Source organism: Leucopleurus acutus, assembly GCF_964270905.1.
Source record: "Leucopleurus acutus genome assembly, chromosome: 21".
NCBI classification, from domain to species: Eukaryota; Metazoa; Chordata; class Mammalia; order Artiodactyla; family Delphinidae; genus Leucopleurus; species Leucopleurus acutus.
In genome coordinates, this window is record NC_139163.1 from 13673146 (window position 1) to 13692800 (window position 19655).

At 39.6% G+C, this 19655-nt stretch overlaps 2 protein-coding genes across 3 annotated transcripts in view; one reads left to right on the forward strand and one right to left on the reverse strand.

The window, feature by feature from the left end:
- Window positions 1–18950, reverse strand: part of PDLIM3 (PDZ and LIM domain 3) — a 30238-nt gene extending 11288 nt beyond the window's left edge. The window contains exons 1-4 of one of the 2 annotated variants that reach the window (XM_082863763.1): window positions 18852–18950; window positions 9831–9982; window positions 8106–8190; window positions 106–293 (exon numbers count right to left, since the gene is read on the reverse strand). In XM_082863763.1, coding sequence (XP_082719889.1) covers window positions 106–293; window positions 8106–8190; window positions 9831–9982; window positions 18852–18944 — 518 coding nt within the window. In that variant the 5' untranslated portion in view covers window positions 18945–18950. The remainder of the gene's footprint in view (window positions 1–105; window positions 294–8105; window positions 8191–9830; window positions 9983–18851) is intronic. The other variant, XM_082863762.1, reaches the window with a different exon arrangement.
- Window positions 1–19655, forward strand: part of CFAP96 (cilia and flagella associated protein 96) — a 93519-nt gene that overhangs the window by 58683 nt on the left and 15181 nt on the right. The window lies entirely within an intron of this gene.

A 19655-nucleotide genomic window follows, 5' to 3' on the forward strand; every position in this document is an offset into this window, starting at 1 on the left:
CAGGAAAGTAAAAATAAAACAGCAAGAGCTGGACTTTTGAAAGGAAGAGAAGTCATACTATCACCATTAAGAACATGGTGGCCAGAAACCAAGTGGAGTACTTACTTTTGAGGTGAGCTAGGAATGAGCCCCCGCAGCTGCCCGTGAAGCGCATCTTGTATATTGCTGGTTGAATAGAGCCCAATGGGTGAGTTATAGGAAGCGCTCACTACCTGTCTTTTGTCATCAATGTTTGCTGCTGCAACAAAAGGCTGGGCCCTTCTGTTGTACCCGGCACCAATGGGTTTGAACTCCTGTACAATGGCAGACAAAATACACAGAGCCACAGAATGCACAACAAAGCCGTTAACGCACAAATCAACAGCATCGCTCTTGTTAATCAGGGTTCCTTTACCTCTACGAGATTGATGGCCAGGTTAAGGGAGGACTGCATTCGCCGTGAACTTTACATGTGCTGTAATCACCCACCAAATGTTCAGGTGCAAAGGAACTGACCTTATTTGAAATATTATAAAATAATTCGAATATTATACCTCTTGTCTGCTCCCTACTGACTTCTACATCTAGAGCTTTTAAGAAATTCTCATAAGACTCATTTGAATCCAGAATTTTTGTGTCAGAAGTGAGATTTTTGGCTTAGAAAAATTATTCTACTTAACATTTTCTTAAGTAGAACTTACATATGCTTTCTCTTCTAGTAATATCTTAAAATTTCCCCCATTTTAGAAAACGGGAGAATAAAACAATCAGAAAGGGAGTGAGCATTTATGAATAACTGTACTGAATCATTATAACTAATCCAAGTTTTTTTCTTAATTCCTACAACAAACAAAATTCTTAATTTGCATTAAGATATAACCTTAAATTTAGAAAAAATAATAGGAATTAAAAGACTTTCCTTATGAAAGCAGGAATAACATTTATAGAAAACCCTCCCTTTCTATTGTGATGATTTCATGTTGTGCGTTCATGTTTACTCTAATCCCAGAAAGACTTAAGTCAGCAATTTAGAGAGAGCTAATTTATATGATTCACAAAAGGATTTTCACTTCATTGCTTTGGGAAAAGGACCAAACGTCACTCCTAAACCTGGGTGTGAAACATGCCTGAATGATCGGAAACTCTGTATTACTGTCTTCTAATGTAGGAATCACGTTTTCCAGTTTTTATACAGATTTATAATTTTGTAAAGTTCATTAAACTTTTTTTTTCTTCTAAGCAACAGAAGAAAATCAAAAGGGAATGCTGAAATACACACAGCTGATTCTCTTTCCAAATCTTTTCATTTGGCGGAATTAGTAAGATCAGTCTTTACAGTATTTTTGCTCACACATTCACATCAACTTCCTTTACTTTTGACTGTGCCACCAGTGTCTCACACGGATCTCAAACGGTACAAACATTTATGACTATTTGAAATGGTTAATGGAGACTTTTGATTAAAAGAATAAAAAGGTCTTGTAATATTCGTATCATTTTTTTTTCTTGTCATTGTAGGTGAGTAAGGTGTGGGATGGTGCTTTTAAGAAAAGAGATTGTATTCCTTTCTTAGGGGTGGAACCACAGTTTTGCGTGGTGATTCCAGAGAACACCAATGACTTCCTTTAGAGACCCAAGCAGCACACCGCTTCCTTTTGGTTCTCCTGAGCAGGCAGTTGTCACACACACTCCCTATTCCCCCATCTAGGCCTGTTGGCAAAGCCCACTTGAAAAGTAGTTATGACAAGGCAAATGGGGTGCAGCTTCAAATACTAGCCCTGCAGCGTCTTTGACTCCAGCTGCCCCAACTCATGGTACCTGAAAATCTGTGATGTGGTAAAGAGGAGCTAGCTTTTCTCTCATCAAAATTGGGCAGCAAAATTTAACAGCCTCCTGAACTTGAAAAGAAGGTCTGAGTTGAATACAAAGCCTGTGATAGTATGATTGAATTGACTAATATCTTATTGATTCAGTTTTTTATCTCCAGAATAATGACTCACTGCCTAGAAGTTGGTTGGGTGACAATGTAGTTGCTGATACAAGATAGCAGAATGACTGAAACAGCCAAATATGGCTTTAGAAAAATGCTGAATCCCAGAACATGTGTGCAAACATTTATATACTGGTACAATCTGATTGCTTTGGCTGATTTAATAATGAATTTGGAGTGGCTGTGTTTTATGATTAACCATTATGATTAGCTGTTATTATGGCATGAAAAAAGTGAATGGCAAATAATCGTAAGTAATGACAATGGCCATGATTCAATCCTTTGCTCCTCTTTTGGATATGAAAGAAGACAGAAGGCTAATTGCCTAATTTAGTTACGGTGGACTATAAATCTCTCAGGTTCATTAAAAGAGTGAATCAGGAAGTACTGAAGGAATCAAGCTTTGTGGAATTTAGCTTTTTTTTTTAAACTGAGAGTGATATGCCTTAAAGATCTTGGTATATAGAATTGAATTTACAAAAATTAGGAAAAATAATGGGATGGCTTTATGGGGGAAAAAATCTTTGCCCTTATTTCTTCTGTCTTAAAGTTATAAATGAACATGGTTGCCAACTGTCCTATAAATGAGGCATCTTCTCTGAAAATATTTGTGCAATAATAGTCTCTAGTAGTACTTCCAAAAAGCAGCACATAAGTTAATTAGCTCCAAGCTTTTTCTTTGCCATTTTCAGCTTTAGTTACATATTGCAAAAGTCACAAAAGTGTAATTTGTTAAAATAAAACAGTAAAACTCTATTTTCCATTCAGATCATAAAAGGAAGTGTTTCTAATACAGGCTTCAAACATTTGTATTTAGCTTTTGCAAAGCATTAGTTTATGGGCTGCTGTAGTCATTCCATAAAAAGCACAATGAAGTGTATACACTAAAGGTAAACAAAACATTTAAATATGGCACGGAGAGGCAACATTCTATCCAAGTCTTACATCATTGTTGATGGTCAAACAGAATCAAAAGACAAAACCAACGGGAAGTTTGCTATTCCACTTTAATTCCTTTTTATATTTTCCTGGAAAATCATTAGTAATGGAAAATACTAGTAAAAAAAATTATGTAGCAGTTAATAGAGTCCAGCTCTTGTGTTTATTCTACTCAGACAAAAGCATCTAAATGATTCTTATGTCTTAAGAATTCAACAAATAATCATTGCAGTTAATTAGATCTTTAAATATTATTTTTAACTGTTAGGCGCTCATATTAAGGAGTAATATTCTGAATTAATGGAATGCTAGAGCTGCCAGAATCAAAGCTAAGTAACTTGACAGAGATCCGCTGCCATTGGGAGAATATGCACCTCTTGACAGCAATCTCCCACGTCCTTGAAATGACCTCAGCAATGATGTCATTCTAAGACAGTTCACCTTTCAGTTTCTTACTTGGATAAACATTCGGTCTGAGAACTGAGACAAAAACCAGCTCCAACAGATACAACATGTTTGGTACATGTGTGATAATATACAGATCTGTTTATTTATAAGAAAAAAATGCCTGTGAAATGAGGGAAACTATGTCAAGTGATCATATATTTGATCAAGCCACACTGAGTAAATGATGATATTTTATCGTGTTTGGAATTTATGAACAATCCCTGCCCCCCTCCTCATGCTCACCCCTTAAATGAAAAATAAAGCCACCCTTATAATTATTTTTTCTTCAGTGATCTGTTTCAAGTGTTCCCCATATCTCACTGGGGAAGAGTTTGGGGAACTGGGGATTTTATGAAAATTTGTTTTGTGTAGGCTGCCGTCCAGTTATGAAAACATTGTAGAATAAAGTTATTTCATGAAAATATGACAATTTCAACCCATACCCCACTTGATTGTGCATATAGCATGTCTTTATTATCAAATCTTTTAAGGGAAGGATGCAATCCTTTCTCATTTAGAGAACAGCATTTTTATTTCTGAAAAGCATCTTTCCTGCCTTGTGGTAACTGCATTATAATTTTGAATTGTTCAGTGAATATTAAACAAAGATGAGGGTAATGTTTTATTGGAGAATATAAGCTTTGAAGAAGGACAGAGAACTCTAGCACATACCTTTTCTCTAGAGCAATGCATTGTATAGAAAAATGTACCTGCTCATAGGCCGTGTTCAGGACTGTCTGGAAGGAGTTTATCCAATGGCCAGGGGTTGATCTAAACAACCTCTAAAGTTTCTTTTAAGCCTAAGATTCGAGTCTAAATTCATTAAACCAAAATTTAGCTATTTAATAATAGCACGGAAACATGGAAAAATCTAGATATTAAAATTTTGTATCATTATTGCTATAACTGTGTCAGAAAAAGTCCCCAATGCCTAAACCAATTCCTAGGGGAAAGAAAACTGGAAAAAATACACTAACATTTTATTATTTGTGGCTGTACTCGGATGGTAGGATGTAATGGGTTTTTTTTTTTTCCCAATGACTATATATTGCTTTTAAAATGAAAAATAGTATTTAAGTCCAATAGCAAAGGTCGGATAACTTACAACAGAAGTTTGACTTGGGTTGAGAAACAAGAGCTCAAATATTGTATTGCTCAATGGCATTTTACTGTTCATATAAGACGGCATTTTATTTTATTTTACTTTATTTATTTATTTTTTTGGCCGCACCACGTGGCTTGTGGGGTCCTAGTTTCCCTACCAGGGATTGAACCCGGGCCCTTGGCTGTGAGAGCACAGAGTCCTAACCACTGGAGTGCCAGGGAATCCCCTCATATACGATGGTATTTTAAACATTCAACGGTATTTGTTTTTCCGACTGACACACCTTTGTTGTCCAGAAGGGGTTCCTTTATTTGTAGAAAGAAAAGACATCTCTTTGCATAGCTTTGTATTAATTAAAAAAAAAAAAAAGAATACAAACATAACCACAGTTTGGCCTTTCTCCAATCTCAGTCCAGAAGTTACATTCACTGTTTGATATTTATCAGTGCATTTTGTTCTAGTTTGTGCTATAGGATTTTCAGATAGGAGAGGTTATGCTGAAATTTAGCTATATTTTGTGGGGAATGTCCTGAAGTGCCAAGTCATGTGAACTGGTCATGCATAAATCTGGCCTGAGGTTCGTAGGGGTAGGAATATTATGGTCCTTTAGGGGAAGAACTGAAATGGTCCTTATCTCTGAGCCCTTCAAACACCCACCTCTTGGAGAGGGTGCAAGTAAGAAATTAGTCATGACTCAAACTAGTGGAATGTTCAAAAGCTCCATCTGACTGACTTCTGTAGCCCTTAACCCAATCTTCACCTTTTGGTTTTTGAAACCTATCTCATTCTTTATCTTTTCCCCCTTTGCAGTATCATAAATATCCATACTGTCTGACCCCAAAATTCAGGACACACGGGCTAATAAATGATTGACAAGAGGCCAGAGTATTTAAAATCTGGATTATCTTTTAAAATTAATTCTCAGAATAACCATAGTCATAAATTAATACTCCTAGATCTGCAAAAGGGACCTCTTCTAGAGTAAAGCTCAGACAATTGCCTTGAAAACTCCAATTCTGGAGAGATGTTAGCAAAACACAGGCTCCAATCATGCATGCTCTAAGCTCACCCCGTGCTTAATAAAATACGTACTTGCTGAGTCACCCACATGCCAGAGTGGGCGCTGCAACATGATCAGGGATCACTGGAGATTTGGTACTTTGGTCAAATATGTGTAGTTGGTCCCATATCTTAGCATCTCGTATTGATGAAACCGGGTTTCAAAAATTAGGAGAAATTGTGAATGGAAATGTGAAAAAGGGTGCAGTACAATTTTGGATGTGTACTCTATATCAGGGGTCCCCAGTCCCCAGGCCGCTGACCAGTACCTGTTAGGAACCGGGCCACACAGCAGGAGGTGAGCGGCGGACGTGCGAGCGAGGCTTCATCTGCTGCTGCCCATCGCTCACATTACCGCCTGAAGCATCCCCCCCCGCCCCCGCCGTCCGTGGAAAAATTGTCTTCCACGAAACTGGTCCCTGGTGCCAAAAAGGTTGGGGACCGCTGCTCTATATGGAAAAAGGAAACTCAGAATTTTGTGCGGTTTGTCCTAGTGATGATGAGAGATTGGGGAGGTCAATATATGCGTGTACGTGAGCCTTAAATTTCCCTTTTCTGTCTTTTAAAGCACCACGTGATCTCTTTTTTGTGTGTTGCCTCTGAAATGATGAGTTGATGAGGGTTGCAGGAGGCAGGTAGGCTTGGGCATTCCTGCCAAGGGCTGTCTACAGGTGACAGCTCTGCCTGGAGAACTTTGTTCTTATTCTTCCTGCAGTCTTTCTTCTATCAGGAAGATGTCGATTAGAGACATTATTCGCCCACCCACCTTGGATGTTGGGGTGAGCACCATCAGCATGCAGAGCGCTTCTCACCACATTGATTGCCTGTCTCGTCCATTTTACCTTTTACTCACCTACCCTGAGGAGTGGCACTCTTACCTGACCTAAATATCCCCCTCAGCTTTCGTGATTTCTTTGCTGCGCGTGCAGCCCCTGGGGGTGGCAGTAGAACACCAGTCTGAGAGTTGGTTCCCAGGACTGCGGTGTTCGAATGAGGTTTATCTTTAGGGCCTCCAGTTCCTTTCATTCCCTTGTCAGCTATTTAGTGAGCACCTGCTGTGTGCCATGCCTGGGGGACTCAGAGTAAGGAGAACAGACACAGCGGTTCCGCCTTCATGAATATTCCATATATCCTGCTCACTCCCTTTGGGGCCTGTTTTCTCCTCCTTTTGCTTTTAGTGATTTTTAGGCTCAGGCTCTACCTTCCCTCCAATCAAAAGTCTAGGGCAAGGATCTAACAAACTCATTCCCTCTAAAAGTTAAACTACTTAGTATGTTTTTTTCTCCTGGGGTTGGGGTGGGGTTTTTATTTTAACTGAAAATGAGGTTTTAATCCAAAGTAATTTGTAATGACCCTTGGATAGTGATGAGGAAGACATTACTGGTCTCCAGGAAGCCCTGTGCCGCCGTCTATCTCACTGTCAAGAAAGGCCAGGAGGCCTTCTGATCACAGGCTGGTGGGAGGGGTGCCATGCCCAACGATAATGAGAGCACCCACTTAAGTGAGCAGCTCTGAGAGCACTTCACTGTGCCAAGTTCTTTTTCTATATTTATTTAAATCTTTAGAAGCTCTATGAGACACATGTACATATGGACTCTCCATGTTTTTACCAAGAGTGAAATGAATGGGGGCTTATGGGGGTAAATGGAAAACTTGAAGGACAAATTCAGGAGTTGATGGTCCTGAAAGGGGAAATATTGCTGAAGCATAGATTATAAATATACTTTCAGTTCGTTTTCATTAGATGTCTAGAAAAACTACACTTTGGGAATATCTAATCAGTTTAGTAGGGATACTTGTTTAAAAAGGGATATTCGATTTATATATCTCTGTCTCATTAAACTTGGGGAGCTGCTGACCAAGCAGAGGTTCTAAAATCCTTTTCTTGATTACATTTCCCATATACCACAATTGAGGGTTGGTCTAATTGCAGTTTTTTGGAGGTTTTGAAAGTAGACATGGATAAGCATCAGATTATTAGATTAATTTAGCTCATTATATAGCGTTGCCTGAAGGGAAAATCCTTTATCTTTTGTAATTCAGCAGCCCAGGCAGCATATCATCATGATTACATAATGCAAAACTCTTCTCCTAGAGTAAACTTAATTATAGAATGCCAGAACTGATAATTAAAGAAGGATGTAACATAAGAGCTGGGTGAAGACCTTGAGGAATTGAAGTTCACAATAACTATTAGATTAGAGACACCTGTTTCAAATGGTTGACCCTATTTTTGTTTTGCTTTGTGTTAACATCTTAAATTTCTTGGATTACCTCATGGTCATTTGGCAGATGTCCATCATAAAAAATGAAAAAGTAAGTGGACTATACATAGATATAGCTGACTTTTTCCTGATGAGAACATATTTGTCTTTTAACAAGGTGTTTGCCTAGGCATACTTCTCTTTCTTTCTTGATGTAAGAAGACACGGATAATATAAATTAATCTCAGAGAGTAAAGACAACCACTTCATCAGGTGGCTTATTCCATTTTTTTTTAATATTTGCCACTTTTCCCTCTTGGAAGGTATCCACATCATTTAAAAGGAAACATAATGTGAACATTATTTACTCCAAAATTCATACCTGTGGTTCTGATTCTAAGTTGATTTTGAAAGGATGAGCCTTTCCATCTTCAGTTACCTGTGGAGACCATAAGCGAGTTTCCACCCTGTAAATAAAACAACGTTTGTAAACCCCAAATTCTAATGGTACTTCCAGTTTTAGTATACTTTAATTTCCTATGTTTCTGAAAATACTAACAAACCCTTGATACTTTGAGCAAAAGCAATATTCCTTGCTCATTATCCTGTATTGTCTTATTGAATTAGTCTTATGTTTTTAGTGTACTTCTGGGAAGACTTGAATGGATCAGAATTGCTTGGAGGACCGCTATTGACTGAATGTTTGTATCCTCGCCCCACACCCCAAGTTCAAATGTTGAAATCCTAATCCCCAGTGTGATGGCCTTTGGGAGGTAATTAGGATTAGATTAAATCATTAGAGTAGGGCTCTCATGGTGGGATTAATGACCTTATGAAAAGAAGAGGCATGAGATCTCTTCCCTCTCTGTGTGAATGCACCAAAGAAGGCCATGTGAGGACGTGACCAGGAAGCGGGCTCTCACCGAGAACCCGACCATGCTGGCTCCCTGACCTTGGACTTCCAGCCTCCATAACTATGAGAAGTAAATGTTTGTTGCTTAAGCCACCCAGCCTATGGGATTTGATTGTAGCAACCTGAACTAAGGCGAGGACATTGTACAGTGTCTGGAGAAAGTGGGTCTCCAGTGCTTGTGGGAAGCAGTACAGGACAGGGAGATTCTGGAGGCACACCCTGCAGATGACCACAGGACAAACTGGAGCCCTAGATCTCCTCAACTTCCTTCCTGTCCTACCTGGGTCACCACAGGAGGCAGTGAATGAGTTGTCAGGTGGATTTGCTGTTGGCATCAAGGAAATGTGCTTTGCCCAACGCTTCTCATGTATCTACTTGGGATCATGTGGCTCCTACAGGACTATGTGCTTGACAGGAACACAGGTTATGCATAGATGGGGAAAGAGTCAATTTCACCTCGTGAAATGGCAGATTGGCTGACTGATTGTGCCTTTGGATCACAGCAGGGACAATTGTGAATACAACAGCAAGAGGATGAACACACATGCTAACAGCCACTATAACAAATCATTATTTTCACAATTCAGTTTCAGATCACGAGTCTGATGGCAATAGATCAATTTCCTAATGTTATTTTTGGTCAGAAATGTCTCATTGTCTAAAACCTTCATGTACATGTACCCTCTCATACCTTGTGGGATTCTTCTGGGCTGAGTTCAGTACAAAACAGCCAGTAGCATACAGGATATTAGCAACCAGATTTTAACATGATCACATCTTGGCAAGCACGAGATTCTTTTAGGAGCATCTCTAAATTCCACTCCATGTTCTCTACCGTGTTTAGAACAGCAGTATAACTGGACATGCTGTTCGGTGTTTATGTGGCCAATACCTTAAATGGCTCTATTTTCATGGTCAACTAACTGCGTTAGTACAGGAAAAAAGTTATTTTAGCCTCTTTCATTATTCTGACATTCCAGAGGATTCTTTTTAGAAATTCTTTGTTAACAGCTACTAGATTGACTGACTTCAGTGAAGAACAGACCAAAGTGGCTGATACATTAAAAAAAAAACCAGTCAAAATTCTGGGTCCTGTGACACTCCTTCTCACTGGGAAGATGAAATCATTTATACTTCTGGTTCAGGTTCTTCCGCAAAACAGATCAAATTTTAACACCATTAATTAAAGAGCACCTGTCAATTTTGAGACACAGCTGGTGTGCTGCTGCTTTAATCCTGTCCTGTGCATCAGCATGAGTCATGGACTCAGTACCGAAGCCATCAATAGCCAGGATGACATCTCCGGGACACAGGTTGGCAGCTGCCGCCTTGCTTCCTGGAGTAATCTGGAAGAGATCATTTAAAATCACGTTTAAAATCAACACCCTGCACGTTTAAAATCAACACCCTGCAGCATCTTGAGTTTTGTGCCCAACGTTTATATTTCACCTTGGTAACATTTTAAATGCTTCACTGGGCAGGACATATTAAATCTCACTTAAAATAACTCTTAATTGATCAGTTGTGCTACCTCTATTTTCCCATTATGTGAAATAATTTTGTTTCTTACTAACCACATTTCCTCCATCGTGACATCTCTGATTCTCCTTTAAAACATCTTCCATAACTCCCTGTTTGGATCATATTTTCTTTGCTTTAAAGAAAATCATTTGTTTCTTAGGATTTTTTGTCACCCAGAACTCTCTATTTGGGAATAGAACTTTACTACATCTGGAGAGCCTTAATATTTGAACTGAAACTACTTTAGCATCCCTATAATGCACCTGGGATATAGAAAGCTGGAAAGAGAATCACTCTTGTATTAACAAGAAGCAGCCAGATAATATGCAAAATTATGACTTTTCGTGGACTCTTCAGAGAGCCGAAGTTGCAGGGCAACCAACTAGCTTGGAATCTAAGGAAAGACTGGAGTCTCCGAGGAAAGACAAGCATGGGCTCACCTGTACCAGAGCATGGAGGAAGATGGGGCCAAATGTACTAGTTGTTAAGAAGAGTTTAGCTAAAATTATGAACAAATTGCTAAAGGCCAAGTATGAGTTAAGCATTGAGAGTCTAGAACCCGTGGGAACCACAGATACAAGAGAAGTTTGTATCTACTCACAGTCTCTCCTCCATGAATGAAGAACAGACGGAACAAATAGAAAACAACTAACAAGATGGTAGCTTTGAATTAAACCATACCAATAATTACATTATATGTAAATGGCCTAAAAACACATCACGTTCTGTTTTTTAACAGAGTTTGTCAAACTAGGTAAAAAAAAAAAAACAAAAACACAAGATCTAACCTTATGCCGTCTACCAGAAATCCACGTGGGTTTCTTTTTTGGAGGGGAGGTGGGGAATGATATGAGAAATGATATGGGGGGAAATGATGTGAGAAATGATATGAGAAAAATATGGTTGTTAAATGTTTAGAAAGTGGCATATCTGAAATTATTTCAGATATTTCAAATTATTTCAACAAAAACATGTTGAGTATACAGTTAAAGGCGATGATTGTTTTGATGGCTATACGTACTCCCAGTTTTTCTGGGTAAATCCCAACTATTTACAACTGCCTAATAGTCCTCACCTGGTCTCACCCTGCCTGCTTCTCTAACATCATCTCACACCATTCTCACTCCCCCACCCCTCCCAATCCACTGCTCTACAGCTAGTCCGATTTCCTTTTAATTCCTCAAATAGGCCAAGCTTGCACCCTCTTCTGGGCTTTGTGCACACTGTTAACTTGCTCCTGAAATGCTTCCCCCGCCTTCACCCGGTTGCTTCTTCTCCTTTTGGTTTAGGCTTAAATGTCATGTTCTCAGAGAGACCTCCCCAGACATCTGACGTAGTTTCTCCAGCCCCCTCCCCACTGTTACACCCTATTGTCTTCTTTTATGAAGACAGTTTGTACTTTCATGTTTGCTTATTTACTTGTGTAGTGTCTGTTTTCCCAACTGGAAGTTCTTGAGGATATCGATAATATTATGTATATTCCTAATGCTTCACAGTGTATACTCAGTGTTTGGAACTGATGAATAATTACTTGAAAACTGAATGAAATGGACATTTAACTCAGAACTTGTGAAACAAAAATAACTAGTCCTTATATACCCAAAGATTATGGCTATTAATGTCAACCTGTCATTGTTCCTTTTGCAAGTTCCCACTGTTTAGATCAGAATAATATGTAGAACTTGACTTAAACCTCAAACTGCTCCAGGAATAAACTAGATCGTTCCTAATGTTTAACTTGAGGATCAGTCATTAATTCATTTTTCGTCTCTTTGTTTAATCTAGTCATCAATTCGATTTAAGTGGCTCTAAGAGAGATCCAAGATTCATATAAATGAATAAAATTGCTAAAATGACAAATTCTCATGGGTCCTAGATCTTCAGTCTCATCACTAAAATGTTTATTGTACTCATTTCATGTCTGTGATCACCTCACTGTAGCAATCATGATAATTTCCAGAAGGGACAGATGATGGGGGCTGGGTGAGGACAACTGGAGATCATTATATCTCAGCTTTTAGGAGGCATTTCGTAGATGTTTTTCCGTTTAGAAATTCTCCCACACTCAGAACTGTTAGAAGAATAAAAGTTTCCATCCCCAGTGTGACTTGTAGTGCTAAAAATAACCTCAAACTTTTAATTTTCTCTAGCTATAGTTCATCAAAATCAGTACCATCTATTTTTAAACTTCTAAGACCAACATGCTTTTCTTTGAGTTGAAACATGAGAAAGCATGGCTCAATGTGTTTGCTTTTAAAGCCTCACCTAGCTTTTCTAATATACTTTAATTTGCTTTATATATAATACTCGATCTAGGTTTCGAAGAGCCTAACATTATTTCTTAGCTCTGGTTCAGATGAGTGGAAGGTAGGGTTGTATGTATCTGTCTATATAAATTTTAAACGGAGATATCTGGGGTGCTGAGCTTAGATACTGAATATTACTAAATGTTATTAACAACGTTAATATGGAAGTTAATAACTATTTTATGTTTATGCAAAGTATTACGTTTGCAAAGCTCTTTCTAATAACTCTCACCATTACAACTCTAAGACAGTTCGGACAAAGAAGGCTGCTTCTCTTTTTCAGAGAACCTGTGGCTTCTCACTAAGGTGGTTGCAGTTGAACAGCTATGTCACCAGCGGTTTCATTAGCTAAATAGGAAAAGTGGTCGATAGTGATGCCAGAACCAACTTCTGACTTTGCGTTCAACCTGGCGATTGATGTCCTGGGACCTCCACATTAGGAGTTGATAAGAAAGAAAAGAATCTGTAGAGAAATGGATGAGAGACAAGGAGAAAACACGATCCTTCACTTCTTAGTTCTCAAGTTCAGCTAGGGTAGTGATCAGCAAATGGCCACTATACTGGCCTGGCTTTTGTAAGTTAAACTATCTGTTTAATCATAAGAATGCATTATTTTCCAGCATGACTTTATATTATTTCTTTGTAGTTTATTTATATTACTTTATATTATTGCTCACAGTTTATTTTTAACATTTTCCCAAATGATGAGGAGAGAGAGCTAAAATAAGGCAAAGAGTTTTTCAGTGGATTCTTCATTTTTCAGTTTCATTAGGGTCTCAAATGTCAAAAGCATTCAAGAGATCATGGGAAATAGTACTGCTGTCAATCACTTAGCACGTCTTTTCTAACTTGTCTGATTAGAAGGATCACCGAGCGTCTTTGCTTAACATAAAGATTCCAGTCCAATCCAGAGATCACCGAGCGTCTTTGCTTAACATAAAGATTCCAGTCCAATCCAGATGCCTGGAATCACAAAACAGAAGCTGTAGCAAAGGAACTAGGGAACTTGTGTTTTTAACAAGTCCCTTAAGATTATTTCTGTTTTTCACATCAACCTATTACTTGAGTTTATTTGGAAAAAACTAACTTAAATCACAGGTAAAGCATCTATCAATGTCCTATTAACTGTGGGAAACATGAGGGAAGTCCAGAATATCGCCCTGGTGGGATTTCTATATTAAGAATAAAAATGATTGAAATAGTTATGGAGAAAGACAAGTATATACAGAAGGGCTGTCCTGTGGGGCCTGGATCTAAATGATAAGAAATCCCATTATTCAGTTGTTCTCCATTGCCTACAAATAAACTTCAGTACCTCACCTGGCATCCAAAGCCCTCCAGCACCTGGCTGCAGGCTACATTTCTAGTCCAATCAGTATCTCTGCAAGTAGTGCCTGGGCATGGGTATGTTCATCTTATCTGGGTGAGGCTCCTGTGCAGCCACAGGTGAGAACTATTATGGTGGTGTTATACTGTTGGTATCTTTTAAGATGAGAAAACTGTTGCTCAGAAAGTATAAGAAACTTGCTTAGGGTCACACATCCAGTGAAAATTTGAAATTCCTCGTGGGTCTGTCTAACTCTATAGCTCAAGCTCCTCCACTATCCCAAAATGCCACCCCTGCAGGTACTCTCTCTCCCCTGACTCCGCCCATCTCTTTGGCCATACTTTTTTCATGGAATCCTGGACAAGTTGTATCATGGTAGTTTGTGTTCATGTCTCTTCTGCTGATAACATGAACTTCTCAGGGGAGTAGAAACCCATTAAGTGATGACTGTATCCCGCACAGTGCCTTCCACATAAAATACCTTCTGCACTTAGTAGGTACTTGTGGGATGTATGAATGTTGGGAACAGATGAACCAGTGCTCCCGTGCAGACATGTCTTTGTCAAAACACAATTAAGTACAGTCACCCCTCTGAATCCGTGGGTTCCACATCCAGGATTCAACCAACCGAGGGTTGAAAATATTTGAAAAAAAATTCCAGGGAGTTCCAAAAAGCAAAGCTTGAATTTGCCACATGTTGGCAACTATTTACATAGCATTTACATTGCGTTAGGTATTAGAAATAATCTAGAGATGATTTAAAGTATAGGGGAGGATGTACCTAGGTTATATGCAAATACCATTTTATATAAGAGACTTGAGCATCCTGGGGTTTTGGTGTCATTGGGGGGGGGGGTTGGGGGCATAGAGGAGTGGGCGTCCTGGAACCAATCCCTCAAGGATACCAAGGGCTACCTGGAAAAAGACTGTATTCAACTGTAAACATTTCTTTCTAAAAGTTCAAATTTCAAATATAATTTATATTAAAGTACTATTCAGTGTTAAAACCTACAAAACTTAAGAATACACTAACATTTTCTATGTTGGCACCCAAGTCCATATATAGCATTCTTGGTTAACAGTGATCTTGATCCTGGGTGTGGTCTGTATAGAAAGGAGGGAAGAGGAACTGAGTGGGAAGGGACATGGTGGCATGAGATGTGTACAGTAGTTTTACATCGTGTACACAAAAGAAGCTTGTGCTTTATTCCAAATTGGACCATTTATGAAAACAAACCATCTGTAACTTGGCTGTGATAGTAGATCCACCTTCTGGGTGGTCCAAACATTTAAGAAAGAAAGAGACTCCTTAGAACCTTCTTGCCAGAAAAAAAAACAGCTGCTTGCTTAGAGATGTGAACCTTAAACTTTATTCTGTGAAATGCCTAGGCCAGTTGTTTATGGTGTTTGCGGTAGCAACTCCCTGCTGCATGCTGAACAACTGAAACTTAAATTCATATTGCACGAAGTAGAGCACACCCTTGCCTAGAAACCGCTTTCCTACAAATCGTATCACAACCAATGGCTCAAAAAAGTTTTTGAGATTGTCTGGTGTTTGATTTACCTTCTCATGTTTTTTATGATACAAAGTTTCACCCAGCTGATTCATTGGATGGTAAACAATTGTAGGGTGGGGACCCTTTGTCCTAATTTTGTGAATTGTAATTTCAGCTGATGGAGGGAATTACTTTGTAAATCCTGCCCCCAGCAGAGGGTGGAGCAGAGGACCACAGGTCTAGGGAGCATTTCTATAATCTGCTTTTGTAGAGTGTGAGGAAGGGAGGGGAGAGCGTTGCTTGTAGGACAAAAATTGATTTAATTGACTCGAGGACTATATCTCATTCATGGGACTTTTTGTGGTGTTAAGTGCAGGCATTGGCATTTTCATTCTTTGTATGCTTAAGAACTTATGTAAAACAGACAAATCAATTAACAATAAAACAGTTCTCCTTTTTCTTTATTGTGGAATACTTCTGAGGACACAGTTTGCACCTATTATGAAAATAAATTTATGTCAAAAGTGAACAATTTATTCACTCATATTATGTCTATTTGTATCCTGTGACCTGTATGAGGTACTAGACACTGTGCTTGGCACTGAACAGCCCACAAATTTGCCAGTTGTTGCCCTGAGGGGGGAGCATTCCATCTGTGGGATACAGATGTACTCAACCATCTGTGGTACAAGGCATGTTATAAGGAGAGGTTGTAGGTCAAGAGCTACAGTAATTAAATGGATGAAATGATGACTGCTCGAAGAAGGCTGGAGAAGTGGTATTTGAATGGGTTTCCACAGGCACAGAGGACAGTGGAGTGGGTGGGGAAGAGAATTCTGGAGAAAAATGATAGCAGGGGCAAAGCCATGTTACAGAAATCATAAGTGGTCCAGAGTATGGGCACCACTACCTATTTATGGAGTGAGAGGAGGAAAGGAGAGAGGAAATGAACTTGAAAACTTGAGCTGGGAGAGAGGGTGAAAGCCATGAATTTCGTGCTACAGACCACACATTTTATTCTCTATAAACTGTGGATGCCACTGAAGGATTTTTAAGAATGGGGAAGATAGGAGCAACCAGCAACCATCTCAAAGATGGCTGGTAAGAATATGCAGGGTGAATTGGAGAGGGGAGACAACAGCTAGGTGTGAAATTAGGAAACCTTGCCTGGGGACAGCGGTAGAAAAAAAGGAAAGTGGTAGATCTGAAAGATGTAGCATCAGTAGGACCAGGGGATGAGTTGCATGGCACAAAACGCCTGTTTGGAAATATCTGTACAATAAGCAGCATCTTTCACGTGTGTGGGCTTCAGGATGCAGGCTTTGGAGGCAGGTCGACCTGCGTCAAATTCTGCCCTGCCACTTGTGGTCATCGACAGGTTAATGAATCTCTTGAAGCCCCACTCTTTTCATCTGCAGAAAGGGATATTACTACTACTACTCTGATAGGATTCTTGTGAGATCTAAGTGAGTGCATATATAGGGCTTAGAAGAGTGCATAGCAGGCAACAGAGTATACTAACACGCACACAGTCTCATTCACTACCTTTTAACACAGTATAAAAATACTAATAGAATTATTCTACTACCTAATTACAACACTGATAATTATGTTTGTGTAATATTTTTTAGTCTTTTTTCCAAATGAGTTTTAGTATTCTTATAATTTCAGTGGAAATACTCTCAATTAGGTGTTCACTAAGGCAAAAAAGTTCACATGAATATGTTTTCATTTATTCAACAAGAATCTATTTATGTGAATGGCTTTGGGTACACTTGGAATACAAAACAGTTTAGTTCACCCGCTCTCCTTGAGTTAAATTAAAGAGAAAAGCCGTAGTCAAATGAAATTATCAGATGTGTTCGTGCACTGTTATTGAACCAAGTGTCAATATGAGTGATACAAATTAGTTATGAGTTAAAAATTCAAACAGAATTGGCTTCCCAAACAATAACTGTCATCAGATCAAATATATTTACCGATAGCTCCTGCAGTCAACTGCAAAATGTTAAGTTCTGCTTTGAAATAAACACTGTTTATAATGTCAAGAACTCAACATTTCAAACATAAGATTAATCATATTGACATGTTCCACAGTAATAGTGAGATATTTCTTTTATAAATCACTGACAGGATTTCTGTGACAAAATTATTCCTTTAAGGTTTAATATAAATATGGTTTATCCTTTGTAAGGATTCAAGAGCTTATTTCATTTAATATAAACAAATGAACACTATACTTCAGAAACTTTAAAAATATTTCTTCGTAGAGATAATGCAAACTGTTTCCTTTGGTAAATCCATAAAAGGCATTGCTTGGCTCAGGTCACTGAACCATTTTCTGCCTAATTTACTTAGGAACATTTTTGGGGTATGTTAAGTTTTCATGTCTCATATGAAAACACATGTCAGATATGTTTATATGTTTTCAAAAAATGTAAAACAAAGCTTGAAATGTTCCATGGTATGCATCTGTTCCATGGATACATGTTTTGAGATATTTTTAAAAGCCATTCATTCTTAGAACTTGTAAGTAGAACAGAATTTAAAAAGTATTACCTTGTTCAAAGCCTATGTGAGGATATCAGATTATAAGGTATACATTTATAAAATTATAGTATAAGCAGTAAGGAACAAAATAAAGCATAGTAAAGGTATAAATATTCTGAAAGTTTATGTTTTAAAATTAGGTTTAATAGGCTTTATATGTGATCATTGAAATAATAATTTTCTGTTAAGACAAACACATGTTGGAAAAAAGGTCAACTAGACCAACTAGACATTTACTGACGGCAGATCCTGAAGTATCCATTTTCTTTTTTCTTAATTAGACAACACTTTAGAGAATATTAAGTAAGGAAAGCTTGACTTTGATGGTCAAGTATTCAGAGTTATTAGGCTGAGGATGGTTCTCCATCAGGTAAACGAAACTATCTGACACATTTTCTTTGTAGTTTGAGTTGTAGATGATGATTTCTAAGCCAAGTTCCAGCTTTGGAAAATATTTATTCAAAATGCCTGGAAACCTAGGAATACAGATTAGTGACATTGTCCCTGTCTGGGCTGATATGAGCGCTTCCAACTTGGCCAGCCGAGGTCTTGCCCTGCGAACAGCGCCCTGCTGAAGTTTTCCTCCAGACAGGGAAAGCGCTCAGTTGCCTGTCTCTCTCCAACAAACAGCCACCACTGTCTCTCCTTCTCTGGACCCTATCTCATTTGTTATTGAAAGGAGACCCGGAGGGGAGGGCGAGAAGGCAGCCCACCTCGCAGCCTCGCCTTCTCTGAGCGCAGGGAAACCACGCCGTCCGTTCTTCTCTCCTCGGAAAGTTGCTGGAGGCCAACAGGTTGCAGACAGAGACCATTGGAACTGACTGGATTAATTCTCTAAGCTGCTCTGCATCCTCCAGACCTAGTTTGCCAAGGTGCTGCCCTCCCTCGAACCGTGAACCCGAAGCCGAGGCCCCACCCAGCGCACCCCAGTGCCTCGCTGGCCACTCTTCTCTCCAGGGGGGCCCGCGGCACGCCAGAGTCCCCGACTTGCAGCAGAAGAACGGAAAACACCTACCCTGGTGATGATCAAAGGCTGGTTGAAGTCTATGCCCCCCGAGAGTCTGAAGCCCCAGGGCGCAGGGCCCGGCAGGACCACGTTTTGGGGCATGGTGCCTCCTGGCACGGCCTTTCTGGGGCGGGGGCGCAACGAGTGTCCCCGAGTGGAACAGCCCACTCTGCTCCTGGGGCAGTGTCCTCGCCGGACCGCGGCCGGGGAGCTTTATCCCTGCTCCCGAGTGACGTCACTGGCCTCCCCTCCCCCCCCCCTCCCACCAAGGAGAGCTCCAACTTTGGAAGAAAGAGACGCGCCAGACCCGCGGGAGTTTACAGACGCGCACCGGGCCAGCGCTGCCTCCCAGACCTCTAGGGCGGACGCTGAAGGAGGCTTCGGGTTACAACTCCCACCACTCTCTCTCTTTTTAACATCTTTATTGGAGTATAATTGCTTTACAATGGTGTGTTAGTTTCTGCTTTATAACAAAGTGTATCAGCTATACATATATCCCCCCATATCTCCTCCCTCTTGCGTCTCCCATCCTCCCTATCCCACCCCTCTAGGTGGTCACAAAGCACCGAGCTGATCTCCCTGTGCTATGCGGCTGCTTCCCACTAGCTATCTATTTTACATTTGGTAGTGTATGTATGTCCATGCCACTCTCTCACTTGGTCCCAGCTTACCCTTCCCCCTCCCCGTGTCCTCAAGTCCATACCCTACGTCTGCATCTCTATTCCTGTCCTGCCCCTAGGTTCTTCATAACCATTTTTTAATAGATTCCATATATATGTGTTAGCATACGGCATTTGTTTTTCTCTTTCTGAC